General features: G+C 51.4%; 2 protein-coding genes across 4 annotated transcripts in view; one reads left to right on the top strand and one right to left on the bottom strand.

Moving 5' to 3' along the window:
* The window catches only part of FHIP1A (FHF complex subunit HOOK interacting protein 1A), a 225,063-nt gene extending 216,905 nt beyond the window's left edge, over window positions 1–8,158 (top strand). For all 3 annotated transcript variants that reach the window (XM_010968500.3, XM_074377296.1, XM_074377298.1), the window contains exons 11-13: window positions 1,087–1,265; window positions 1,582–1,720; window positions 7,096–8,158. In XM_010968500.3, the coding sequence (XP_010966802.2) occupies window positions 1,087–1,265; window positions 1,582–1,720; window positions 7,096–7,349 (572 nt within the window). In that variant the 3' untranslated portion in view covers window positions 7,350–8,158. The remainder of the gene's footprint in view (window positions 1–1,086; window positions 1,266–1,581; window positions 1,721–7,095) is intronic.
* Window positions 8,159–12,760: 4,602 nt separating this feature from the next.
* Window positions 12,761–27,328, bottom strand: part of GATB (glutamyl-tRNA amidotransferase subunit B) — an 82,533-nt gene continuing 67,965 nt past the window's right edge. Inside the window, exons 11-13 of the mRNA XM_010968501.3 lie at window positions 21,418–21,496; window positions 16,383–16,517; window positions 12,761–15,078 (exon numbers count right to left, since the gene is read on the bottom strand). Coding sequence (XP_010966803.1) covers window positions 14,950–15,078; window positions 16,383–16,517; window positions 21,418–21,496 — 343 coding nt within the window. The 3' untranslated portion in view covers window positions 12,761–14,949. The remainder of the gene's footprint in view (window positions 15,079–16,382; window positions 16,518–21,417; window positions 21,497–27,328) is intronic.

Here is a 27,328-nt window from a genome sequence, read left to right as displayed (position 1 = left end):
TCTCGTGAGGAAGTATGTTTTTGTTAAACTCTTATTAATGTTGGTGAAATCTTCATAAGGCATGTTTATTCATCAAGGGTTATGTGCTTTTGTTATAAATATGCCATGGTTTAGTGGCATCATCAATAGCTCCAGTGGGGAAAAGAGAAAATTCTCATTGATTTTGCTTAATGGACCACTTTTATGGTGAAAATGGGAAACATCTTCAAGTAATTTTTTAAACGCAGGATTTATTTTCTTGATTTTCCCTGTCTTCAGTGAACTCAGACATAAAGCATATTATTCTTCGAGTGACCCAATTTAGTCAAAGCTGCTTTTTGCCTAATTTTCTTTCTTTTTTTTTTTTTTTACAAACTGCTTTTATAGTCATAGGGATTTCCCTTAAGGAAGTACTACACGCCAAACTATAGCTCCCCAAACCGAGTCCCTTCCCCCTCTCTCCTGTCCCCTCTCCTCTCTCCCTTGTACCTGAAAATTAAGCATGACCCTAAAGTTATGGCCACGCTGCGTTCACTCCTCACTTTTCTTTTGATTCTTCCACGTTGTGACGTTAGTGAGACAGAATCTTTCCCATGGTGCTTATGGGGGACAGACAATCCCTGTTCACAGCGCTATTGTTTGGTAAACACAGTTGGTATGTGTTTACTATTCTTTAATAAGACGAATGTTTTTTTCACTAAGACTTCTGAAGGGCTCTAATGTTTGCATGAAGCCCTACAGGACGCAGCATCACAGGACGATGAATGGCATGTCTTTGAGCACTGGCAGCCCCAAGAAATACAGAAATAGTATGGAAAGTGTATTTTGATTTTAAAAATTATTTGTCATCTGTTTTTTTCAAGGTCTATGATAATTTTCAAAGGATTGAAACTGCTCCCAGCATCAGAATGCTAGCTCCCATGCACGTGTTCCTGCTTTCTTTTTCTGGCGGTGGTTGGGATTGGAGGCAGAAGACCTGGCTGCGTTTGCCGCCTTTGTATTTGATTTGCACCTGGTGGGCCAGCGGGGGCTCCCGTGGCTCCTTGGTTTGGGGGGAGAGATGTCCCATGTGCCCAGCCAGCCCTGAAGCCTCGTGTCCTTCCGCAGGCCCGTTCATCAGTGTGGTCCTGTCCAAGCTGGAGAACATGCTGGAGAACTCCTTGCACGTGAACTTGCTGCTAATCGGCATCATCACTCAGCTGGCCAGCTACCCGCAGCCCCTCCTGCGCTCCTTTCTGCTCAACACCAACATGGTCTTCCAGCCCAGCGTCCGCTCCCTCTACCAGGTACCACCTGCTGCCTGAGATGCGGCTGAGCCAGCTCCTCCCCTCCTCCCCCCACCCCTGTCACACTGCTGTTGTTCTAGGACCCTCTGTTCTAATCCATTTGCTCCCCTTCCCTGTCCCATTACGCTGGGGGTGGTGTCGATGATTCTAGAAAAACTGCAAAGCTCTGTTTAGTTTGATGTCCCGAGAGTGCCCTCCCAAGAACACCCCGGCAGTTAGAAACCTGCAGGGGCAGGCTGTGCCTGGCAGATGTATTGATAATGGAGGGCGGAATTCTGTTGTGAAGCATTAACGACATTAGTGCTGGTTTTGACAGGTCCTCGCATCTGTGAAAAACAAGATCGAGCAGTTTGCTTCCGTGGAGAGAGACTTCCCAGGCCTCCTCATCCAAGCCCAGCAGTACCTGCTCTTCCGCGTGGACGTGTCCGACCCGAGCCCCGAGGCACTGACCAAAGGTCCGCCAGGTTCCTCCCCTGTGTCTCTCCATCACCTGCTCCTCCGGTTCCCCAGCTTCTCGACTTGGGGTCGCAGGTGCTGCTCCAGCTCCTGGATCCTAAAAGCAATGAATAGATTTCCATTTTTACCCAACAGGGAGGTGCCTCTTCTGAGTGTCCTTAAACCGAAAGGAAGGTCTGCCCTCCCCACACCTGGCCTGGTCCCCATTTGGAGGGCCTAGCAGGGCATTTGTTTTCGTAACTCAGAGTAGTTCTGAGAAGGAGTGACATGGGGTTATTGCCAGGCTAGAAGAAATAACTTAGTACACATGGGCCAGAAAGCAGTGTTATGTGCACACCCTGAGCGATTTTTTGGCCAGTCCTACCCCGAGGAGGGCATCCATTCTCTTTATTATGTTTCCAGAGACTCTCAGGCCTCAAGTAAATGTGCTTTAGGGCTGTAGAAGGTAGAAAGCATTCATCTGGACCGGGAGTAGTAAAGTTTATGTGCACCTTGAACCTCCGGAGAGCACCTTTCCAGCTGCTCCAGGGCCCTGGCCGAGCGGTTGGTGGGGAGGGTGGCGTTGGGGGAGCAGAGCTGCCGGGCCTCGCTGGTCAGCTTGCACAGATGTGACAACAGTTGTCTTTGGAGCTGTGGCTTTGACCTTGGCGAGTGCAGACCAGGGGATGGCCCTTAGCGCCCTGGCTTTTGCTTCTCTCCCCCAGGACAAGTCAGGCTTCTTCGTGGCAGGTGAGCCGTGGAGGGAGCGGGGCTCTCAGTCCTGGGCTAAAGCACGTGACCAGAAACAATGCGGAGCGTGAGGCAGAAGGTTCACTCGGGCAGCTTTAAGGCTTCGAGGGCTTGACCTCTGTGTAGCTGTTTGATCTTGGTCACTTTGCATCTCTGGGCCTCATGTGCTTCAGCTCTTAAGTGAAGGGTTTTCCCTCCATCTCTGGAGCCCTTTATGGCTGTAGGACTCTGGGCGTGACAGGCCTAAGGGCACGGCAAGGCAGACTTTGAAAGAAACGGGGGCCTTCTGTCTCTGGGGAAATGCAGGGGCTGCTTTGAGCATTGACCCTGGAGAAGAGGGAGGGAGACCACCTCCGTGTCTGTGGGAAGGTGGCCTGCGGGCCCCATGTGGCCTCTCCTAGCAGTGTGGACAGCTGGCCTGTTGGCTGTGTCCCTCCTGAGCAGGGGCCCATGCTGCCGAGACTCACCCCACAAGAGGATATGCATCAGTTAGCATTTGTGCAAAATAAACCACCACAAAAACTCCAGGGTTCAAAACAAAGCCATCACTCAGGCTCGTGAATCTGTGTGCTCGCCCTGGTGACCTGCTGGTCCCGGCCACGAGGCTGACGTTGGCGCGATTGGCTCGTGGGCTGCCATCAGCAGGTGGCCTTCCTCACATCAGTGGCTGCGGGCCAGGGCGATGGGGATGACAGGGCCCGTGTTTCTCATCATCCAGCAGGTTAGTCCTGGCTTGTCAGCTTCATGGCTGTAGGATTGCAGGAGCACACAGAATCTCTTGGAGATGTAGCTTGGAACCCCACAAGGTCGATTCCCCTGCATTCTGTTGGCTGAGCCCAGAGCAAACCCGCACCTCTCAATGTAAAGAGTTGCAGGGACTTACGGCAATTTCTGCAGTGTCTTCAAGTTGCACTTCAGGCTTGGTCTTCATTTGTATTTTGCAATTTGTAAAGTACTTTCCCAATTTTTATTTTCGAACAGCATTGTGCACGGCATTGTGCAGTGGGCAGGAGAGGTGCCATTAGCTTCATTTTTTTTTTAAGGATTTTTTTTGTTTATTCATTTTTAATTTTTTTAATGGAGGTGCTGGGGATTGAACCCAGGACCTCACGCATGCTAAGCATGTGCTCCACCGCTGAGCTATACCCTCCTCCTGCCCCTGTTGGCTTCATTTTCATAAGCAGGAAGCTGAAATTAGAGGCCCAGGGTGGTCAGCCAGGATCACAGAGCTCAGGGGCCTGGTTTGAGGATCCGAGGACACACACCCTGGCCGGCCCCCTGGACCCACACCATCTGGGTGAGGGTGGGGGGCGCTCACACTGTGTGCTCTGTCCTGTGCTTCAGGCTGTGTGATGACCGTGGCTGCCAGATATGTGTCTGGGGACCTTGTTCCCACCACATAAGGTTGTCAGATTGGGCAGCACTGGTGGATGGTTTCTAAGGTCTGTGACATCCCAGGGGTGCAGACTTGTAGGCAGCTTCTCTCGGGATAGAAGACTTCCTTTGATGGAGTTTTCTAGATTAACCTCCTCACTTCTTTCAGGTTAGCAAAGTGACTCCCTCCCCTCAACTTTAAAATTCTCTAAACTTGCAGAACGTCAAAGGTTTCTGTCCCCTTGGACAGAACTGACTCCCAAAGCATCGTGTGGGATGTGATCACCTCTCAATGAGTTGAATCTGGGAGCCTCATTCTCACCGGGACACAGGACAGTGAATGACCAGAGCCCCGTCACAGGCCATGTCCTGGGGGCCCAGAGTCTCTGTGCAGTGCCCCATCTAACACCGGGGAATGGTTGTCTCTCCTGACCTCTCATGTCTTTGCAGTCATCTTGAAGACCCTTTGTGCAGCTTTGCGGACCCAGGGCAGCGTTTTGGGAGATGGCTCCCGATTCTGACACTGACGCATACCTCCCTGCCTCCCCTCCTCGCCTGCAGACACCATGTTTGCTCGTGGGGTCCCTTTACGCTGGGCGTAGCTCAGGGGCCCACAGCCGGGGCTGATCCCTCGTCCAGGCCCTGCTCCCTCGTCCAGGCCTTGCGCCCGCGGCCTCCCGGCAGCCCTGGTGCAGGACAGGCTTCCTCACTAACACCTCAGGCAGAGGTCAGAGTCCCTGAGACTCCTCACTTCCTGTGCCCCCCGCCACGCTGTCACTACTGACACTGTTGGTCTCTGAGGCTCGGCCCCTTGCCAGGCTTTTCGTTTTCCTCTCGAGTACTTTCCATATGGTATTTACTTTCAGTATTCAGAGTCCTTTCACTGATCTCTGGTTCTGGAAGGGGGTCGGGAAGGCATTATCCCCATTTTACAGAAAAGGAAGCTGAGTCATATGGTTAGCTAGTTGCCAGGCGGGGGCCGTGACTTGGGGCTGCTGGTTTTTAGAGCTCAGTGGTGCTTTGCGACTCACAGAAGGCCAGTCCCCGGCTGACGGAACGGAACCACCGTGGGGTGTCCCTGCCACTCCTCCAGCTCCCTCACTGGGCGGCACCTGCCTTCATTCATTAGTGGACAGTTTTAGTTCCTGGACTCAACTGGATAAATGAGCTTGAGCAATGACACTTTAAAAATTCATAGATCAAGCTGGATAAATGATCCACAAAAGCCCTCTTGGGGGAAAGAGACGAATTTGAAACGGGAAGATGGAGATGAAATGAACCTGCTCCGGGGAGATCAGGTGTCGGGAAGACCTGACGTGGGTCGCTTCCTCCCCTCGTTCATTCAGCAAGTGTTTAGTCTCCCCTGTGAATCAGGAAGTACGCTGGGGGCCACGAAGGACACATCACGTAGGGGCTCAGCTCTCAGAAACCTCAAGGCCTAGCTGAGGAGAAAGAACCTAAACCACAAGGCAAGGCTGAAGGGCACCGCAGCCCTGGTCGGGAAGTAAACGAGTGGGGGCTGGAGCAGGGGACCACTTCCTGGGCAGGAAGTCGAGGTGCTTTGTGAAGTCAGCGGCAGCTGAATTGATGGTGATACGATGGTTGACACCTTGTGTCGTGATACCTGTTGACTCATTTAATCCCTAACAACTGTGAGCTTTTGACAGATGAGGACATGGAAGCACAGAGAGGTAGAGCAAATTGCCTGTCGTCACTCCGCCAGTAAGTGGCAGAGTCTATGCTCTTAACTACTGCACTGGTCCCTTCAAGCCTGGCGAGGTTTAGGTGTGCAGAGCCGTGGGGAAGGAATGCCGGCGGGGGGAACCGGCGTGAGCAGTGCGTGTCTCGGTCTGGGGCTTGTGCCCGCGGTGTCCCGTTCCCCACCGTATCCAGGCCAGCTTCCCTGGTGAGCCTCGTGGGACCCTTTGGAGAGCTGAGCGGCTGGAGGGCTGGGGTAGGGTGCTGAGGCACGGTCCTCAAGACTGGCAGTGTCCTCAAGGATGTCAACACTTTTGTCCTCACTCTGTTGTCAAGACATCTTGTGAGTTTCTGCTGAAAGGTGGCAGCAGATTCTCCACGTTTCCAGTTCTTTGTGGCACGAACTGTGATAAGCTCTAATCTAAAAGGATATTTAAAGCAGTAAAGTGGAGGACTTTTTTTTTTTAACACTGAAGACTATACTAGTGAGATGTGGAAAGAACTATAAATGTCAAGAATTTTTAGTACTGTAGTTAACGACACTCTGAGAGGAGTGTTAAAAAACGGGGCTGAATTCTAAAAAGCAGCCAAAGTAATGAAGAGCTGGAATATAATGATTTATAAGGAGTAATGAGTCTGAGTTGGGGGCAGAAGAAGGCATAAATAATTCCTAGAAATATAAAGGCCAGAGATGCTGAGGAATTAAACAGTTGGGAAAGTCAAACTGTTTTAATTGGTAGAACTATTTAGATGTGAAAATGCAAATCACTGGAACATGTTGAAGTTTGGGCTCATATGGTCTTAGGCTCACATTAGACCCGAGACTGAGCTCGAAAGCCCTGGAAACTTTCCTCGAGTGGAAGGTCCAAGCCACTCGCTGCCACCGGACGCCCACAGTTAAGGGAAGTTCCTGGTGTGGTCTCACTGGCACCCAGCTTCCTGTCCATCATTCCCAACCTTTAAGAGGCAAATTCCATTCTGTTCTCCACAAAGGCTGGAGGTGCCGGCCAGAAGCAGCTGGGGGTGGCCAGGGGGCCCCAGAGGCTGGAGCCCGGGCCAGGTGTGTAGCCCAGTCCGCCTTCTGCAGCTCTGCCGGGCAGTCAGGGCTTAGCTGGCCAAGGCAGGATGGGCCCCCCAACAACGGGAGCCGGGGAGCAGGTGGAGGCCCTGGACATCCCTAAATAACACGCTGAGCTGAGTCTTCACTTGTGGATGCAGCGGCAGGAGATGCCTTTTTTTCCGTCTCGCCGCCAGACCTCCATGTCCTAGGCATGGAGGGTTCCTGATAAACATATTCCTGCCACAGTGGCTGCGTGAAGTTCCTCATATAGAACTTGGGATCAAAGTCTCAGGTCACAGGCCCTGCGCTGGAGCTGAGCCACAGGGCAGATCTGCAGACGGAGTGGGGTGAGGGCGGGCAGGGCCGTGTCCTCAGCCTGCGGGCGGTGTGGCCGCTGGACCCGAGACCAGCCCCTCCATCCTCCCTGCCCCCCGTGCAGCACACACGCCCCACTAAGAGGCCGACGGGAGGGACTCTGCAGGGTCACCGAGACTGGCTTCTTTCTGGTTTCAGATCCCATTCAGGACGCCTCCAGGACAGGAAGTGGCAAGAACTTTCTGGATGGCCCCCCGAGAGTGCTTCAGCCCTTCCTGACACACAGAGCCAGGATGGCCGGGGCGCCCCCGAGCCTGCCGCCGCCGGTGAGGAACGCCATGCTGGCTGCCGCCCTCTTCCCCGAGTTCCTGAAGGAGCTGGCGGCCTTGGCCCAGGAGCACTCCATCCTGTGCTGCAGGGTCCTGGGCGACCTGGAGGACTCCTGCTGTTAGTTATTTTTTTTTCTTTTTAAGACATTCTTGTTTTTTAAGGTTTTAGTATCTCGACTGAATGTTAAATGCAAAGCTGCTTACAAAACTTTCTACTTGGAGACTTCCTGACGATACTTGATTGGTGGGGAGGGGGTTTCCTGGGCACCTCCTCTCTCACCAGCCGGGTCTTCCCACCTCCTGTCCCTAGAATGTACGTCTCAGAAGCAGGGTGCTCCTTTGGCAGGTCTTGGCTGTTGTCCCTCCTCAGAGGTTTTGGTCCTTCTCCCATCCCTTTGAGTCACTCAGTTTGCAGCTGAGGCCACACCAGGCGCATCCTGGGGCTCGGTGATGTCTGGAAGTGCCTGTGAAGAAGGCACGCCTGCTCCGGTGGCCTGCTGCCTTCTGGCTTCCGTTTTATAAAAGGGAAGAATGAAGATGGAGCGCCTCCTGCCTCCATCACAGGCACAGATCGTACGTCCCTTTGCATTTTACTTCCAAGACTTGTATTCCGCCCACCGTGTGTTGCCTTATGGTGCGGGCTCGTCCACCGGTCCAAGCGCTCTGCCTGGGAAGTCAGATGCAGCTGGAGAGAATTTGGAACGCAGGGAAATGTTCTTGTTGCTTGAGAGCTTTCTGTACTCAGAACATCACTACCTAAACACTGAAAATAGCCTTATTTTAGTCAGATTTGCACAAAATGAAATATATCTATGCAAACTGTTACTTTGGTTTTAAGGACTTCGATCGATCTGATGAAGAAAGCATGGTGTCATATGCTTACGTGAGAAGACAACTATCATTATTTTTTAAAGTGTTTTATGGAAAACAGACTGAATTATTTGTTAACCTATTTCATAGTGGGGTTTTCTGGGGTGTTTGGAGTGGGGAAAGGGATAGAGGTAAACTAAATACAATCTGTACAAACATCAGTAATTATTTTAAATTCTCTTTGCTTTTTCTAATATGTTGCACTTTGTAGAGAAACAGGAACTGTGCAGCCACTCTGGGGACAGGGATGTCAAGGAAACAGGTCGCAGGGAGCGCTGCCAAGCCGAGTGCCTGCTGGGGACGCGCTCTGCGCGGGAACGCTGCCTCCTGAGTAACGGGGCTCATTAGGAGGCCCCACCGTGATGTATTAGCGCCTCTGCCGCCCTGCAGCCTGCTCCAAGGGCATAATTATACTGAGGGCCACAGTCTCCTTAAGCCACCGAGAGGGGGAAACACAAAATAATTGTGGGCTAAAAAATGAGACCATAAACAACTGATACGTATGGATTTCGGATGCCACTCGTCTCTCTCGTGGGCAGGTGAGAAGCACAGAACTGGGATGAGCCTGCCTGTTGAGGGGACCTGGAAGCCCCCGCTGTCTGCTGTCTGTGGGCAGCGTTGCTGAGCCCCGGGGGCAGCCGCAGGTCTGCTGGTTGGGCCTCGGGAGCACAGGTTTGGTTTTCATCAGGACCTAGTGCAGGAGGGGAGTGGAAGAAAGAACCGCAGCCGAGACGCTGCAGAGCAGAGGCTGCCTTTTGTGCGTCAGGGATCTGGAGGCAGCTTTGTAAGGAGAGCGAGCGAGCCAGCGCCTGGATTGGAGCCCCGGGGGACCTGGCCGGGGCTCGGGAGGCAGCCTCGCAGTGCTTCTGAGTCTCAGCAAGAAGCCAAACGTTCCAGTGCGTTGTACCTTTCTGACTTCAAATTTGTCTGCCTTCAAAATTGGTTTGCCAGGCCGTGGTGCAGCAGCCAGGACGCATGGGGCCGGGGGACCAGCCTGCCCTCAGCTTCCCCGGCGCCCGCCTGTATTTGCACAGGTCTCTGTCGGAAATGAGGTTGGTTTTAGGAAGCGATCGGAAGAGGGGAGCAGAAAGATGGAGCTTCAGCTGCAATTGATTATCCTCCAACTTTGTTTCACACAAGTACTTATCTCCCCGTTTGGACTTCCCAGGTATATAAGATGCTGAAGTCACATCTGGAAGCTGTGTTCTTTAGCTTTCTGGTCTGATTCACACTTCCCTCCACTATTTGGTGACAGTGTTGATTCTTCTTCTTGAGTCCGTGTTGCTTTACTTAGAACAGTGAAGTCCCCTTTGTGGAAGGTGCCCTTAGGGGAAAAGTATGTTTTCAAAGTAGGTACTGAAGTAGACTTGCTGTACAGGATAGAGTTGTCTGGGGCAAGAGGCAGGAAAATGAACTCCTGAGGTGGGGTGCAGGCAGCAGACTCAATGCTAACCCTCTGGAACTGGACACTGGTTCAGGTTTCTGAATCCATTGCCACCCTCCGCCAGAGTACTGTGTCCAGGGCTTTTCAGAATGACGTCAGAAAACTGACCCAGAAATAACACAATAGAGAACCAGTGAACGCACGCAATTGAGGGAAACAGCCGGGCAGGTTAGGTGGGGACGGTTTGGGGGCGGTGTGGTCCTGCCAGAGGAGAAACAGCAGAAACCTGAAGCTGAAAGGAGAGCAGCAAGTCCCGGGGGGGCTGGAGGGATGGACGTGGATCCAGGCAGATGAGAAAACCCTGTACAGCAGGTGGGTGGTGACGGGAATTCCGTGGTGGGAAAAATCATGGTAATGAAATAGAATATTCTAGTCACAAATGGGTGATGCCCTTGGAAAAATCTTTTGTAATGAGTTGGGGGGAAATATTGAATGATACTTGGCATGCTTTACAATGTCCAAGGGTGTGGCCGCTTTTCCACGCGACAGACTCACGTGTCAGACGCTGCGCTACTGGTTGGAGTGGACACAGTGCTCAGGTGCAGCCCCTGAGGCTGGCATCACTGTCTCAAGCCTGATGGTCCTGGGCAGTGAGGGTGAGTCAAGGGTTCCTGGAACATCCATCTTTAACCTTGGTTCCTAATTCAGGGTCTGAGGTCAGGTTCTAGGAGTGAATTTTGTGGTTCAGGGTATATGAGAGCACTGGGATACTTGAAATTGATTTTTGGAAATGACCAAGTAAATGTTTTTAAAATTTTAAAGAGATTCCAGGTTGAGTTTAGTCTAAAATACAATTTCATGGAGTAAATTAGTTTCCCAGACATGAAATGGGAGTGCTGGAGTAACCAATCAGAGCTGTGACTGTATTAACAGATACTGCCTAACCCTGGTATTTAGAGGAATTATGAAGTGGTCCCCATTTTACTTAGTCTTATTTTGGAAAATACTTTGACGTGCTGGGGGTTTGGAATCGATGTCTCCGTCATGTTTAGGGACGAGGTATTCAGTTCTTCTGCGGGTCTTGAGGGATCCTTTTTCCTCAACAAGTGGTTTCTGTTTAGGTCTGATGTAGTTACTGATTTTTCAGTCCATTAAGACATCCTGGGGCCAGGGTGTTGTCAGAGAGCACCCTCTCCGGAGCAGAGTCTAGAGCCGGACGTGTGCATGTTTGGGCTGCCTGTTCATTTGGGGCAGCTCGTGGTATGAGGGCTTGAAAGTCGTTTTTGCTGTCTCGGAATCAGCTTGGTTGCCGCAGTCAATGCTGGTGGATTTTCAGATGGGTTTAGAGGTTTAGGGTTGCGGATGGGCTGCCTGCTCTGAGTGTGGGTATCAGGGTGTCTAGACTGCCTTCCTGTGGGAAGTGCTGCCCCGGCGTGGGGGGGGTGGGGACATGTTGCTGGTGTGATGCTGAATGTCCACAGCGCCCACAGCTCCCGTGGAGGGGTGGGCGGTTCAGCATAATTGCTCATCACCAGCCTGCGTTTACTGAGATGGCTGTCAGCCCTGCCGTTCTCATGCAGCGTCACCGCAGGACAGTTAGTACCGCGCGTGCCGCTGGGAGTCGCCGGCCGGGCCGGTGTAGTCTGTGGCTCCCGTGCGTCTCGGGCAGCTCTGCAGCGTAAGCTCCTCCTGGACACAGCAGCCTCTGCGGCTGAGGCCACATCCGCTGTCAGTCATTAGGAAGATGTTCTCACTTCAACCATGTAAACCACACAGCGCTGATTCTCCATCAAAGCGCAGCTTAAAACAGGCCACAGGCAGACTAGTTTATACTCCATTCTTAAATCATGTCACGGAGGAAACATTTTAAGAGAATGGAGTTGACTTTCTTCCCCCTCTTTGAATGACCATCATAAACCTAAGGCTTTGGACAGAGCTCTTGGAAGACTAAGCTGTTTTCGGGATAATTTTGCCGTAGCAAATCCCCCCGTGTTCAGGTGTTCATTTGGCCAGTGCTTGCTTTGGGGGACAGATTATCCTGGCAGCTCATTAACTGGACAAACAGGGCTTGAGTGGAAGATTTCTGGTGATGTTCTGTAGGGACCAGAAGGACAGGAACGAAGTTCTTAGGCTTCTGCATGAGGCACCCCAGGGCAGGGCCTGATTTGAGCTGGGAGGCCCCTCCCTGCCCAGCTGTCGTTGTAGATTTTGCTCCTGTCTCACAGCTCGTGAGTAAATCTGACTCACTGTCACCCACACAAGCACTGGGGACAAGTCTAGAAAAGGCCCACCCGTAACAAGGCTCCATTCTGCCCCACAGCTGTTTTACAAGAGAGAATTTGGTGTTGACAATATTACTTAGATGATCTTTGCTAAGCTGTCTGACTATGGGAGACAGCGAGGGTGGACCACCAACCAGACGTTTGCCATCTCACCATCGAGTGTCCACTCTGTTCACAGATAACCCACTAGTGCATTTGTCTAAAATCCACTGAAGAGGCATGGCCACCATTTCCATGCTGCTTTTGGTAGTGGGTGAATAACAGGGCCTTTCAGATAGACTTAGTGGCTTCTTCCAAATACTCACTATGTGGAATCCTTGAACAGATGCAGCTACGTTGAGTAGACATGAAAAGGACAGCAGTTTGTGGGTCATGGCCATACGCTATGTACTGAATTAACCAACCAACTCTAGGAGGGTGTTTACTTTAAAAAAAAAATTCATAGCCTTCTTCCAGATTAGTGATAATTACAAAAACAGGGGGCGTGGGAGGAGCCCAGCAAAAACACCCTTGATGTAAATGATGGTGAGTTTTTTCCCTAAAAGATGGGAACAGACGTTCACCTTGATGTACGAGCGTGGACCGAATCAAGAAGCTCCGTCCTAAACCCAGACATCTGGAATTTAAAAGCCTCGTGGTTGGCGGCACCCACTTCTCATACTCGTATAAGGGGCTCCTCGTCCATTGATTTTGTTTTGTAAACTTTTACAAAAACTTACTCTATGCTGGAAGCATGCTGGGTGTTAAGGCTGCCACTCCAACCCTCCCAGCAGAACCATCCAACCCCTCAGCCGACCTGCTCAAGCAACACCACACACGGTCTGAGCCTGACCACGCGGAGCTGGTCCGGGCTCCCCCGGGGAGCACCAGTTTCCAGCACGTCCCCTCCCAGCCTGCAGGTGCGTGGATTCCAGTGACAGATGACAGTGGCTTCACCTGTGGTGCCAACTCACCCATTTTAATGAGATTTCCCCAGAAAAGCAGAGAACCAGACTAAATTCACACTCATGCAACAATGTATTGTAATTTGTATTTCACTGAGGCCCGTTTACAAGCAGAGTGACCCTCTGTGACTTTCTTAGGGTGTTGTATGAACATATAGTTTGACTGTCTGGTCAGGTTCCAAGTCAGATACCTGAGCTGTGCTTTGATCCCCTCCGGCTGCCCCCACCTTTCTTTCTATTAGCAGTTACAACATAATCTGATTTCTAGGATTTCAGAAGCAGGCATTCAGGACGGCAGGTAGTTGTCAACAAGAGCTGGCTGACGGCATTATGAAGATCAAGGACTTAAAGCTTTTCTTTATTAACTGAGGTGACATTGGTTTATAACATAAATTTCACATATGCAACACTGTATTTCGACTTCGGGATACACTACAGTGTGCTCACCACCAAAGGCTGAGTTTCCATCTGCTGCCATACGGCTGACCCCTTTACCCGTTTTGTCCCCAGCGGTGGCACTTTTCTTGGGGAGTGATCCGTCCCTAACACAGTTTACACTGGACAGAATATTGAATATTGTGGCAAATGGTCATCCAGCTGCCCACCCCCCCCAGCCCCCATTTACGTAGGCCTTGATTTAAAGTCTGGAAAGATCGTCCAGGGCCTTCTGTAAGGTCTGATGACCAAGAAGGCAGACTTTGGTGAAAACAGAGTTTGTGAAACAAAACTGAACCTTATCATTTCTTACAAAACCATTCTCCCGCCAGATCCCAGTCTCAGACCGCCTTCACCCGTTTGTAATTGAGAGTCACGGCGCAAGGAGATGGAACTCACTCTGCCTTCTCTCTCAAAAAGAGGTTTGCGGAAAATATTTTCCTTTTAGGCCCAGTAGTTTTGAGCATTGCAACAGAATGTGTGAGGGGCACATGGCTTCCTGGGCGATGTAACGTATTCTCTTAACACTTCTAAGGCACGAATCTTTTTAAAAGTCAATTAAAAAAAAAACAACCAAAAAAACCTTACCTCTTCATGCTTGTCAAAAAGAAACCACACAACAAGGTTCCTTCCTGGCCGTGCTCTTCCGGCTGGGTAAGAGGGACACGGCTCTCATTACTCCTAGTCAGGGAAGTCCGAGCATCGTCTGCAGCCCAGGAGCCAAGAAGGCCTACCTCGCTACGTCCCCAGCTGCCACTGGAGCGCCATCCGTGATAGAAATGTTTGTACTCTTAGCACAAGAGAGAATTCACTGCAAATCAGGGCCTCCAAAGATTTTGTTCTCTTAGGTCACAATTTGACATGTGCTTTAAAAAGAAACAAACCATCCGCAAAACTGGGCTTCAGGCGTTGTTGAGTCTGAGGTAACAAAGGCAGGCAGTGAACAAAGGGGCACCCTGGTGCGACAGACAGAAATAGTATTATTGTCATGAGAACAGGGGTGAGGGCAACCCAGCCTTCGTGGACTTAAACCATTAACTGCACCACAGTTACTGTTAAAGGTCAGGATTTTGACATACTAGTTTTATCATCATCTTTTCAGGCAAAACAAATTAAGTTTAATGTTAACAGCTGTTTTTTTTTCCTTTTTCTGGCCTGAGGGTTGGGAGGGGGGTTGTCAACTGCACAATCTTTGACATGTAAGTTAATTTTTTATGTGATATTTCAGTATATATTTTATTCATTAAATTTATTTGAAAACTCCTGTCTTTTTTACCCCCCCCAAATCATTTATTCTCAGACCTCTTCGGGAATCCCTGGGGAGCTGAACGGGCACCATCACTTTTACTCTGGGTGGGCGAGCACCACCCACTCCTGGTACCAAGACTAGTGCCCTCCCTCTGCGCCCTCAGGAGAGCTCCCCAAACAAATGTGTGATTTCTTCTTCATTAACCTATTTTTAGGTCTAAAATACTGCATCCAGACCACAGTCTCTTCACCACCCCTCACCCCCACCACAATGCCTGGCCCTTAGGATGTGCTTAAATATATTTGTTGAGGAAGCTGCAGAATGAAATGTTTTCCGAGGCTGGTGACCGTATCTGGAACAGCGTGTTTCAATGAGCGCAGTGTCACTAAGCACTAGAACGTGCTATGTCTTAACCGTGGGTGCACCTCACGGAGCCATCCTGATGTCAGTGGAGCAACAGCCGGAGGCCTGGTCTTCTGTGGAGGCGTCACATCAGGGCGCAGGTGTGGCTTCAGCTCTTGGGGTGGCACTGTCCTCCCTCAGGCCAGGGGTCTGGCTATCACCCCGACAGCTGCCTCTCCAGAACCTCCTTGATCGCAGTGGGGTCTGCTCGGCCCAGAGTCGCTTTTCGGACCAACCCAATTAGTTTGTTTATCGCTCTGGGGTTTCCTTTCTTTAGATCCATCACCTTTAAAGACAGAAACCGTCTTAGAGGAGAAAAGAAACTCTTGTCTGAAAATCCTAAATCAAGTTCATGTTCACTGAAACTTACATTCAGTTACTTTTTTTCTCTGAGACTTAGATACAGAATGAGAAAAGACAAGGGGAAGGCGTGAACTTCGGGGGAGGTTTCTGGGCTCCTGGCACAGGAGATATTTGCTACCTTGCCTTATTATTATTAAAAGGGACTGAGGATGGTGACATATCACACTGAGAAGCTGGCATGCAGGATGCCCCTCCTGGGCGATAATGAGCCCCCTCACTAATCCTCCAGTGGGGTTCAGCAGGCTCCCCACCAACTCCTGGCTGAGAAGCTCATTTACTAGTAGACAGACCCACAAAAGGCCAGCTCTCAGGAGCATCTGGGTGTGGGAGTGGGAGTAGGAGTGCCCGGTGGGCAGGATGGGATGCGGGGCAGGGGAACGGAGTGCCTGTCAAACAGCCACCGCGTCAGGGCCTCCCGCCCAACCTCCTGCTCTGCTGTGTCCGGATGGGCAAAAGCGTCTCCGAGTATCTGCACTCGGCACTGCAGAACGAGTCTGAAACTAAAAGAGTGTCTTTATCAGTCACTCCAGATGAGGCAGGAAGATGGAGATTGCCGGGCCCCAGCGCAAGCTCATTTTCCTTATCGAGAGCTCTTTACAGAGCTGTTAGTGTCTCCCGCAAGCTGATGGGTGGGTGGTATCGTTCTGAAAGGGAGGCTAGCCATTTTTCCCCATTGAAAAACATCTCTGGACAGTGTGATTAGACTCAAGGAGGGAGGGGTGCTCCTCATTTTTACCTTTTCTGCTTTGTTCTATGATCAGAACACAAAATGACTTGATTTCCAGCTATGTTCCTGTCAAGGATTTTCTCCATAATTTACAAATAATTTTCGCTTCTGCCTTTCTTCCCACCTCTCAAGGGCATGAAACTGAAGTGTTTCCCTCTTTCCCCTCTCTGCAGCCCTGCCTGCTGCTTTAGGATAGAGAGGTCCTCCTATAAGGCAGAGCGCCCCAACCCTGGGAGAGGACGCAGGCCTGGGAGGTGCAAACTTGCTAACACCCCCTTTAACCCAGACTCCGTGAGACTGAACTCCGGGGTGGATTTTCCTTCCAGGAAAAGCTGTGCTTTTCCAGTATTCACCTAATTTCATCTCTTCACCTTAGCTAAAAACTGACAAAAATAATTGGGGATTATGGACCATTATTAGGAGGAGCCTCTGGGCTCGGGAGGGCGGAGCCGCTCGGGCCGCGAAGCCCCGCCCCCCACCCCGCCCGCGGTGCTGGGTACCACTTGAGGGTGGGCCTCCATCGTGGCGCGGCAGAGCTGCTCCAGCGCCTCGTCATCCTGCATCAGCTCCAGCTGCTTTTCTGCCACGATCTGGGCAGGAGTCTTCCCTTCGCTCCTCCACAGCTCCTCAAACACCTACAGCCAGAGGGGGATGAGTCAGCTCTCCCGCCAGCTCCATCGGCCGGGGCAGCGGAGCGGAAGCCCCAGCTGTGCGCAGACCCACCCCCAGGGGAGACGGATGGTCCTCCCCACTCACTGACTCAACTGGCACAGAAGGGAGGGGCGGGGAGGTGAGAGGACATGATTACTCGCAGGGCCCCTGTTGACATGACGTCCACTGAGTTAATTAATTGAGGAGACATTTTGGTGAAGGATGCAGGAGGTGACCAATGCACTTAGATGAAGTCATAACACTCAGCCTGCTGGGAAAAGTGATTTTAGTGGGGCGAGAGAGTGGCCTGTAAAGAGGATGCAAAACGGAAAATAACTAAAAACATCAATCACAATCCACAGGGGCCCCAGGCTTCCCTATCTACCCTCTAAGTAGACCTGGACCTGAATCTGACTACAATAATCCGCAGTTAACAGTGTGGGTATTTTTCTACTAAAAAAAAAAAAAAAAAAAAAATAACAAACTTAATAAAGGTGGAAAAAAGGAAGACAGTTTTAGAGGTTCCCCAGGGCAGCTGTCCTCACTCCTCCTGTCTTTCCAGTGTGGGCCGGATGGGAGGGTTCCTACTAGCCTCTGCAGCTCCTCCTCCATCTCAGTCCATCCCAACCAGCAGTCAGTACCTGCACTACGACATTGCTGGCCAAGTGCTGGCCAGCAGGAGTCACCTGGCCTGGGGAACAGGCCGTAAGGCTTCAGCTCAGCTGCCGGAGGCCCACAGTGACCCTGGCCCAGAGGCATTCCTCTGAAAGCTTCCCCCACCCCCAGGGCGCCCCCTGGCTGCACACAGAAAAACCTGTTGCTTTTTTAAGAAAAATACAGAACACAGGTGCCTCCAACTCAACTCCTCAAATGTTTATTCAGCCGATGATGAGTAAGGCACTGAGGAGACAGGGCACACAAGCAGGTAAGAACTCTCCCTGCTCTCCACAAGCTCAGGGATGGCATGTCAGTAGCAAGGGGACCGGGGCACAGAACAGTCTGTAATGCGGACTGGACCCCGGGAGCCAACAAGTCTAAAGGGCTTCTCTTTTCCCCAGTACAGATAACATTTGCTTCTCTTGAATTAAGACTTAGAATTTAAAAACACTGTTCCTAATTGTAAAAGTTAACACATGTCACTCTAAAAAATGAGTAAATACAGCATAGACAAAGAGAAATCAGGGATTCCCATGCCCTAGAGAGAACCCGTGTTAGTATTTTGGTGTTTTCCCTTCCCATCGGTTTCTGTTTCGTAAATAGTTGTGATCGCAGCACATAAACAGTTTGTAACCTGCTTCCATTTCACTTATTACAGAGGCACTTTCTTATATTAATACAAAAAATAATCTTAATATCCATCAAATGTACTCATCATAGTTTAATTAAATGACCCCTGCTGGCAGGTATTTAGACTTCGACCAGTGTTTATTTTGTTCATCTGCAAGGTCTCCTAAAAAAGTTCCTAGTGGAAAATGTCCAACATCCAGGAAGAGAGAGTAGAGATCTCAAGAGAGGTCCAGACCTCTGGCTCATAACAAATCACCTGCAAGGACTTGCTGATAAAGAATCTGTGCAGCCAGGGAACTATATTCAACACCTCATAATGGCCTATAATGAAAAGGAATATGAAAAGGAAGATATATATATATATATATATCTCAATCACTATGCTGTACACCAGAAACTAACATAAGATTATAAACTGACTATACTTCAATAATATAATAATGAAGAATCTGTGCAGCAACTTTTTACAGGGAAGCCTGGCAGATGTGGACGCTGCTGGCGGCCCGGGCCTGCGAGCCAGCGGGCCTGGCAGTCATGTGGCTGACAGTGCAGAGCAGAGCCGAGCTGACCGCCCAGGGGTCAGCTGCCTGGCACCCAGTATAGCTGGGACCCGACAGGCCCAAATACTGGTTGGATCTGCCTGAGCCAAAATAACCAGAACAGAGGTGAGGTGAGATAGCTCAGGGATCATGGCCAAGCCACACCACTCAGCAGGAAAAGCAGGACAGCGCTGGGATGGATGCTTTACATGCAGAGAGGCTGGCTGCTCCCCGAGAGAGAGGGGCTGTTTAGGGTGGGGGACCAAGGAGTGACGCTAGGGAAGCAAACGTCAGGGGCCTCCAGGGACAAATGCCTGGTGGCGGGAGAGTCCTCTATTCCCGGAGTTAGGACGACCAGCTTATTAACTTCCCAAATTAGTCAAGTGCTGTCACAGCCCAGCCCCTGCCCCCTGGGCTGACACAGGATTCCAGCACCCAACCCTCCGCTTATTCCTATTTAAGACACAGATCGTGCACTCCTGGCTGGAGCCCAGCAGGGTGGCAGCCAGTGAAGCGGGCTAGCTGCCTCCAGGCCAGGCTCCGCGGGCTCTTCTGGCCCCCTTGCGGCAAACACAACATGGCACAGATCCTCAGCTCTGTCTGCCTTCAAAGCCCCAGCCCGGGAAGTGCTGTCCACGTACAATGGTTTCTGGCCCAGCCTGCAGCCACCCACCCAAGACAGACCTATAACGAAGGGTTCCTGCTGCAATGCTGGTCATGTGTGCTAATGAATGGCCGCCAAGAGTGGGGGGCGATGCAAGCGGGGACCCCTGGTCACACTTCGACCACAGGAGCCGGCTCTGACACGCGGGGCGGAAACCCAGCCTTGGGTTCCTGGTGACTAAATTCACACACCCTCTTAACTACCACCCATTGGTTTCTCTAGCTGAAGTGATTTTTAAAGCATCTGGAAGGAAGTACGAAAGGAAAGCACCCAGGCTTCTGGCCTGTCCCTGTTCCACGGCTTCGGGGTCAGAGTGCAGGGGGGAAAAGACCCATCCCAGGGACAGGGCAGGAAGGGGGCGGTGACAAGAGAGAGGGGGTCCTCTTAGAAGACAGTCTGGCAGGTCCTCAAAATATTCAAAATGCAATTACCAGATGACCCAGAAATTCCGTTCCCATAGGTATATCCCCAAGATATTTGAAAACACAGGCACAAACAAAAACCTGTACATACATGTTCACAGCCAACATAACTCGTAAGAGCCCAAACGCGGAAACTACACAGCTGCCCATTACTGATGAACGACAGACAGAACGTGGTTAGGTCCACACTGGAGTATTCTCCAGCCATAAAAAGGCAGGAAGTGCCGACACTTGTTACAACTTGGACTCTGAAAACACAATCTCAGGTGAAAGAAGCCAGACACAAGACGCCACTTGCTGTATGAGTGCATTTAAATTAAAAGTCCAGAACAGACAAGTCCAGAGACAGAAAACAGATTACTGGTTGCCTAGGATGCAGGGTTAATCAGGAGATGCAGGGTTTGTTTCCTAGGGTGATGAAGATGCTCTGGAATTACATAGTGGTGATGGTTGTACAACTTTGTGACTATCCTAAAAACCAATGAACCATATACTTCATGAAAAAAAAAAAACCCTAAAATCAGTACACTAAAACCTCTTATTTTCGAAAATCTTATTCCTCTAACCTCCCATCTGCCCATCCCATCAACCAATCCCTCTAACACAATGTATTCATGGAAAAATGCCTGGGACAATGCTCAGCCAGAATTAATGGCAGTTATTCTGAGGTCGTAGTATCTGAAAATCTTTGTATTTTTCTGCATTACTTAAGTTCTTTATAATAAACAAATAGCATTTTTCCACCAGAAAATTGGTGATTTTTTAAAAACAGAAAACAAAGTAGAAAAATCAAAAAGCAACCCCCCAAGACAACGGTGTATGAGGGAGATTGCCTTATGTGACACACATTTAATACCTTGCTAAACAGACTTTTATGTCAGTTCTGTGACTGCCTCACAGGAGGCAGGATTCACTGCTTTACACATGCTGGAAGTCGACAGAACCCAAAAGCATCTCTATCTGTATCTGAACCCGGCTGTCGGCATCTCCCGTCTCTTCCCACGGAACCCGTCAGACTCGCTGCGCTAGGTTCTCCTTGGTGGGGCAGATGTGTGGGAGGGGGAAGGTTTTTCCCTTTTTGGTTTCAAATGCTACAGTCTGTCTGCTCTTATGCGTGTATATATAGTCCCCTTCTGCCCTCAGGCCATCTAATCTTTCTGCTACTGCTGAGCACTGTCATAAACATTTGTATTCCCCTGACACCCAGGCAGCTAAAACCCTCTCCTAAGTGCAGTGCAGGCCCGCACTTCCCAGCCTCACTTGGTGGTGGGTAAACAAAGCCTTTATTAGCTCCCGGCTCCAGTTTCCCAGCACAGAGCCGGGTGGCTGCTCCACGGTGCCTTGTAATTAGCCCAAAGCAGCCACTTTTCCAAAGCCTCGCTTTGTAACCTGCCACTGCTGTCGACGTGTATAAATATTAAATGCAAAAGGCACCATTAAAATAACATTAAGTTTCTGGCTGAAGCATTGACAGCTGCGACATCAGAAGTTGAGATCAGGCAGCCACCTTGGTGTTCCTCATCCTTCTGGGTGCTTACTTGTCAGGGTCTTCTGAATCCTGGGCATCCTGCGCCCACCGGAGACTGTCAGGTGGAAGTGGAGATGAGGCGGGAGGCCGCCTTTGATGATGATGCTTCTTTTCTGAGTTTTCACACACTGGGCATGCGTGTAAATTTTTATCTAGGTGCGAGGCAGGCTGACCTCACCCTCCTGGCTGGAAGACTGACTTTCAGGGGCGACCACATGCCAAGATGAATGTGCCCCTGGATGGGAGAGGGAGGATGAGGGCTGGGGACAGGGCACGGGGGGAGCGTGCACAGTCTGAAGCTCCCAGGAGCTGCAGGGCCCCACCTTTCACATAAATGTTTGGGAAACATTCCAGGCAAAGCCAAACAATAACTCCTCCCTCTGGTTAGCGCAGATGAGAAGCAAATTACCTGTGCCAGACGCTTCTGGCAGCGGACGCACATACCTGCTTAGCTGCGGATGAAGAGATGGCCTTCCTCTCCACCAGGTTGAGCAGCTCCGCCAGGGCAGAAGGGGTGACAGGACTGGCAGCCCCCAAAAGGAGAGAAGGAACATTTCCATTTCACTCTGTCGGCCTCCACATTTAGGGTCACTCAAAAGCAAAGCACTTGACTTTGTAGGTTTGAATAATTAAACCCCCGCCCAGGAATGAAAAGAAAGGCCAACTGGGCTCTATTTTATTTATATATCTCGTATTCTAGGATATAACACATTTCTGTGACTAGTGTTGTTTTTCTTTATTTCACCACCGACAATAACCGCTGTTTGGCAGAAGTTGTAGCAACAGACAACTGCTCAGTTTAATTAGTCAAAAAAAAAGGAGGTGGCTGCAAAATTCATGAACCACGATAAGAAAAGAAAAGAAAAGAAAAAACCCAGTAATTAAATATTGTCAACTAAAAGATCAGCCTAAAAATTACTTCAAACAAAACAGCTAACAAAGACACTTTTCTGAGTGTTTTCTGGCAAATATAAATTTTTTAATTGGAAGAGCTTTTCTTGTAGGGACGCAATGAGTACCAGCCACGTGGTTACCGGCCTCACGGGCGGCCACACTCAGTCCTGTCCTGCAGCCTCTCGGCAGCTTTCCGGACTCAGAAGGGCCCAGACTCCATTATATCTACACATCTAGGAAGCGACTTACTTGCCAAGATCTCATGATATACAAGGCCGAAGGGCAACCAAACACATAAAGTGTCATCAGGTCACACTCAGGGCAAGAGCTGGGGTGAATGTTGAGGATTAGTGAGAACACAAGCCTGAATTACAGACTATTTCTTGTAAAATAGATGGTTTTGATACTTTTAAACACATACAGCAATAGGCTAATGAAACGCTGTCTATCTGAGGTCACGAGGGGGTGAGCTTCAAACAGACTGCCAACGACTCATAGCACAGAAGGCTCTGTGGAAACGAAATCTTCGGAGATGCTCCTAATGCCACTTGAAAACCCCTTTAAGTCTCACTTCCATCATTCACTGTTCACACTTCTTTGTAAGCTCTCAGACAATAAAAAAGAAATGACCGCTTCGCCCCTTATGCCCATTTCCCGGAATTCCAAACCAACCACGTGCAAGCTCACCAGGTCGGACCGACCGGACTCTGACTCAGGTCCAGTGAAGCCTCATGGGGCTGCTCACGTGGGACTGCGGGCCCATCGTCCTTCAAGTGTCTGTTCATCCCCAAGTGTGGATAAAAGGTAATTCCCGGAGGAAACCGGCTTTGGAGAGTGCCTGGCGGCACTAAGTTGGTATTTGGAACGGCTGTGAGCCACCCTGATTAATTAACTCTCATCAGGACGAGGCCAGAGGGCTAGGGAATAAACGGGAACCCTTCTCCAACCTCCCGCCCTTACCGACAAGTAATAAAGAATCCAGGTTGTTTTAAAAATTCGGGTTTCTTGGATGTCCTACAATCCTAGTCAACACAAAGGCCAATGAGAGCGCAGACCGTGGGCAGAACCTGTACTAAGCACTGCGTTGAACTAGATTTCTTGAGCCTGCGAAAGGAAGGGTCCTTGCTCCCGTATGAACGATGATAAAGGGCTGTGGGGACAGAAATAGAATACAGCGCAGCTAAAAATACTTGGCTTTTCATCCGGCGACCTTAATTCACTATAAAGTATCTCCACCAACCTTGCAGCTTGTGGGATATCTCAATCACTCTTTTGTAGCCACCGTGCGTGACACACAGTAGGGCAACAGTATCTGTGTCATGGACTTCTCCCCCGCCCCTCGGGACTTCTCTCCTCCGACCCAACAAGGACGGCTGGTCTCCTGCACAGACTCATTCCAGCCGTGCCAGGGCCAACCTCGAGTAAGACAGTGACAAAGATCAGGACCTGTCACCCTGATCCGGAGAGGCCCCCTCATAGTTAAATAAATAAACCACGTGGTGTGGAACATAATGCGAGAGAGGCCCAAGCTACGCATGTGCTGCTGTCAGGTCGTACTGGTTTCTGGACCGTGAGTGTCTCCACCACAGAAGAACCTGACATGGAAGCCGTGGGCTCCGTGTGCTGGTCTCCAATCCCGAGCCCGGTGCATCCACAGATGCGGGGACGTGGGGTCTGTCAGGCCTTCCGGCTTCCCCCAGTCCCTCAGAGCCCTTTTAGGATCACAGCTCCATCTCCAGCTTGGGTTCTGGGAGCAGACACCTGACACTTCGACAGCCACGCTGGTACCCATGAAACACATGGCCCGTCTCAGTCCCCAGGCTCACCTGAGGCCCAAAGTCCATGGGACACGAGACGCTGGCGGAGGAAGACAGGCGTGGACATCCAGGTAGCTCATGCTGCTCAGTAATCCTTCTGGTCAACTCACTAGTTTCCTGACGCCCCTACCTGGTGCCCCCACCCAAGCAATGGTCTTAGTCTCCTTCCCACCCCCCGCCCCCTTCTCAGCAGATCCTCACCTCCCACATCACCAGGACACCAGTGAGACAAGGCTCAGAATTTTCCAGGGTGCCCTCCTCCTCCCTCACACAACCCCTCCGCCCATGCGCCAGACCTCATCACTTTCCACCCCACCTTCCTCTCTCCTCTCTGCTACTCGGGTACCCATTTCCTCTCTCCTGCGGCTTTAATCCCACACCTTCACAAACGCTCCGGGCTTCCCTCTCTTGAAAATGCCTTCCAGTGAGCTTGCGGTCACTTGCTTCTGCCTGGTTTCTTATCTATTCTTTACCTATAGAGAGCATCAGTGGCTGCCATCTGCCTTCGCAAGCACACGTCGCTTCGACTCCAACTCTATCCCTCCAAGGAAGCTGTGCTCTTAAAAACTCGCCTCCCCTCACTTATGGCCAAACGTCACAGCGTCCCCAGCCTGCCGCACCCTGACTCCTGGGCAGACCATAAACGTCTGTGAAAATCCCTCCTCCTGGGCCTCGGGTTCCCTTCCTCCTCCCTGACTGCCCTCTTCCATGTCCTCCTGCTCACGAGGAGGGGCCCGGGGCTCCGCCTCAGTCTGACAGAGAAGGAAAGCACCCCTGTCCCCAGGCTGCCGCTGCCCTCAGGGCCCGGGCCCCCCCGCCCACCGGTCAGCTGCCCCGCAGAGGGCCCGGCCCCAACAGGCTCTAAGCCTGGGGTCGGCAAACTTCTGGAAGGTGCCCAAGAGTAAGTACTTAAGGCTCTGTGGGACTCACCTGGTCTCAGTCACATGGTCTTTGTTTTGACTCATATGAGAGGTAATAACCATCCTCAGCTCACAGGCTGGATACAAAGAGGCTTGCGGCAGGGACCTCTAACAGGCTCCGGCCTCCTGCGCCCCATCTTGGATGCTGCCCCGCCCGTCACACGCTGGACTGACCCTCCTGTCAGCACCAGTGCCTTCTCGGCTGAAAAGCTTCCCCTGGTTTCCTAGCGCCTCAGTTGCCAAGGCTGCCCTGCAAGTCTGGGTAAACAGCTGGAGTGCACAACTGGACAGCTGCACTTGCCTGATCTTACCAGGAAATGCCTGCTCGGGAAATCTGTTATTTCCACTTTCTTAAGTAAATCAAACCTGTTATGAATAGTTATTTATGAGTTACTAATCAAAGGCCAACTTCCAAAGCAATACACTCGAAACAATCAAAGTGCCAAGTTCAACTAGAGCTTTCTGGGTTGGACTCTTTAAACATCTCTTTCAGGCAGTTTCCAAAGATGAATGCTCATTTGCAAAATCAGTTCCTGCCGATGTGATCTCTGGAGGGCTCCCAGACTGGTGTCATCACGGGAACACTGCTAGCTTCATGGCTACTGCTGTTCTCCGCTTTGGAAACGTGAGCCCCGGTGCCGAGGTCGCTCGCTGGCTACGTGCCCTCCCTGGTGAGGCTGGTGGACACACGCAGCCCAGCCAGCGCTGCTCTGAGCTGTGGAGCTGGGGGATCTGCCACAGCTTGGTTCTGGCCCCTCAGTTCCTGCTCCACAAAAACTGTAAGAACCGTTGCTCAGCCTCCTCCTTACTTGACTTGGAACAACCAAGTACACTTTTATTGAGCGGTTGGTGCCCTTGGGTTCTTAAAACTCTAGTGCTTATGAACTGTTTGGATAAATATCGGGGGCTCGAATTCAACTCCAAGTTCAACCCCAGCTCCTCTAGAAGCTCCCCAAATGGTTGTTAAGCAAACCCCTAACTTCACAGATCAACATAGGAAGAAACTGACCTGAAAGTCAGGGGACTGGCTTCCAGCCTGAGCAGGTGGGCACCTCACCCCCAGGGCCTGGATCTCCTCCTCTGCTAAAGGCCAGAGCCCAACCAGAAGGCATCTCAGGTCTCCGCCGAGACTGAGATTCAGTGACTCAAGTGACATCACAGCCGACAAAGTGGAAAAACTTATTTAAAGCTAAGATTGGCCTCTCCTGCAAAAGCTCAAACCACTCTGCCTCCCGCTGGGACCATCCACTGTGTCCCCCCCACACTAGAATCTGCGGCTCATTCTGTCCTTCTCGACACTTCCCTTTTCTCTGGCTTCTGTGACCCCCACACTCCTGGTTCTCCCCGTCCTCTGCCTACATTCGGTGGTTAAAGTCCAGGGGGGTCTCGGGCCCCTTCCGCAGCTGCCGGTCGCACTGTTTCCTCCCCGACTGCTCTCATCTGCTCCCATGGCTTCTCGTACCATCTACTTGCCGCCGAGTCCATGATCCACATACATGGGCTGTGCGCTGCCTTCACCCCCAAGACTCTGACGTGCGCTGGTCCCTGTGCCTGGAGCGCTCGGACCCCCGTGGCCCGCCTGGCCCCACTCACCCTTCACACAGGGCACAGCTCAGCTGCTCCCGCCCCTTCTCAGGGAACTCGGCTCACTGCTTCATGGTCACTAGCCTCTAGACTGGCAGCTCCAAGAGCAGGGACCACATCTGTCTTTGGGACTGGTTTCCCCATGTTCGGCACAGAACTTGGCACGGGGCAGAGTCTAAACTAACCCACTCTTGGATTTACACCTCCGAGACAGATGTCTCTCATCAGCTGCCATGGGTCACCCCACTAGGGGGACATCTGTCCCACAGGCAGCTCAAACCCAGGGTGTCCAAAAGGAACACAGCGTCCTCCACACCCTGTCCCCCTTCCCTCACCCCCGGCCACGCTGAAAGGCGCTGCCCCCATCTTGCTCCACAGCCCGTTCCTGGGACCTGCAGGTGTGAAATCACTGCCCTCACCTTGGTCACCTCACTCAGTGATGCCACCACACTCGGGCACAGGGCGTTTCTCATGGGCGCTCCTGTAAGAGGGGCCCAACCAGGCTTCCCACCTCTGGTCCATATTCCATCCCACCCTCTAGAGGGAAACTCGAGTGAGCTGTGCTCTTAGGCTTTTGAGGGCTGCTAACAAAGGCAGGTGAAGCCACCGGGTGGCCCTCTCCCATCTCTGAAGTTCCCTCCGTCCCTCCTGAGGCCCCCGGAGCTTCTGGGTCTTCTGAGCCTCCCACGCCTGCTGGTCTCCGAGCGTCATGGTCCACGACTGACGATCGTGCCCCTGCTCTGGATGCCCTGCCTCTCCCAGCCCTTGGCAACTCCCACTAGTCCCTCAGGGCTCGGCCTCTGAGGAACCTCGCTCTCCCTTCTCAGGGAGTGCCTGGCTGACCCCCCGCCTTGGTGCAGCTCCCCTTTCTGCGCATTCGCAGCAGCCTGTGCGCACCTGCGGCCCAACAGCGCCAGCCGAACGCCTGAGGCGCCCTTCTGCTTCTCCCGGGTTTGTATCCCGCACCCACTTGTCAACTCCCTGCCTTACACACCTTCAGGCCCTCAGCCCAGCATGGAATAAAGGACAGCATGGAGAGTCGGAGGTTTGAATAAATGACCTTTCAGATGTGATGGCGGACAGCTTTAGGATTTGGGATTCACAGGGGACATCTGTATCTTGTCAGGGGATCCTGAGGAC

This window comes from Camelus bactrianus, chromosome 2 (genome assembly GCF_048773025.1).
Source record: "Camelus bactrianus isolate YW-2024 breed Bactrian camel chromosome 2, ASM4877302v1, whole genome shotgun sequence".
Classification (NCBI taxonomy): domain Eukaryota; kingdom Metazoa; phylum Chordata; class Mammalia; order Artiodactyla; family Camelidae; genus Camelus; species Camelus bactrianus.
This window is presented reverse-complemented; position numbering and strand designations above follow the sequence as displayed.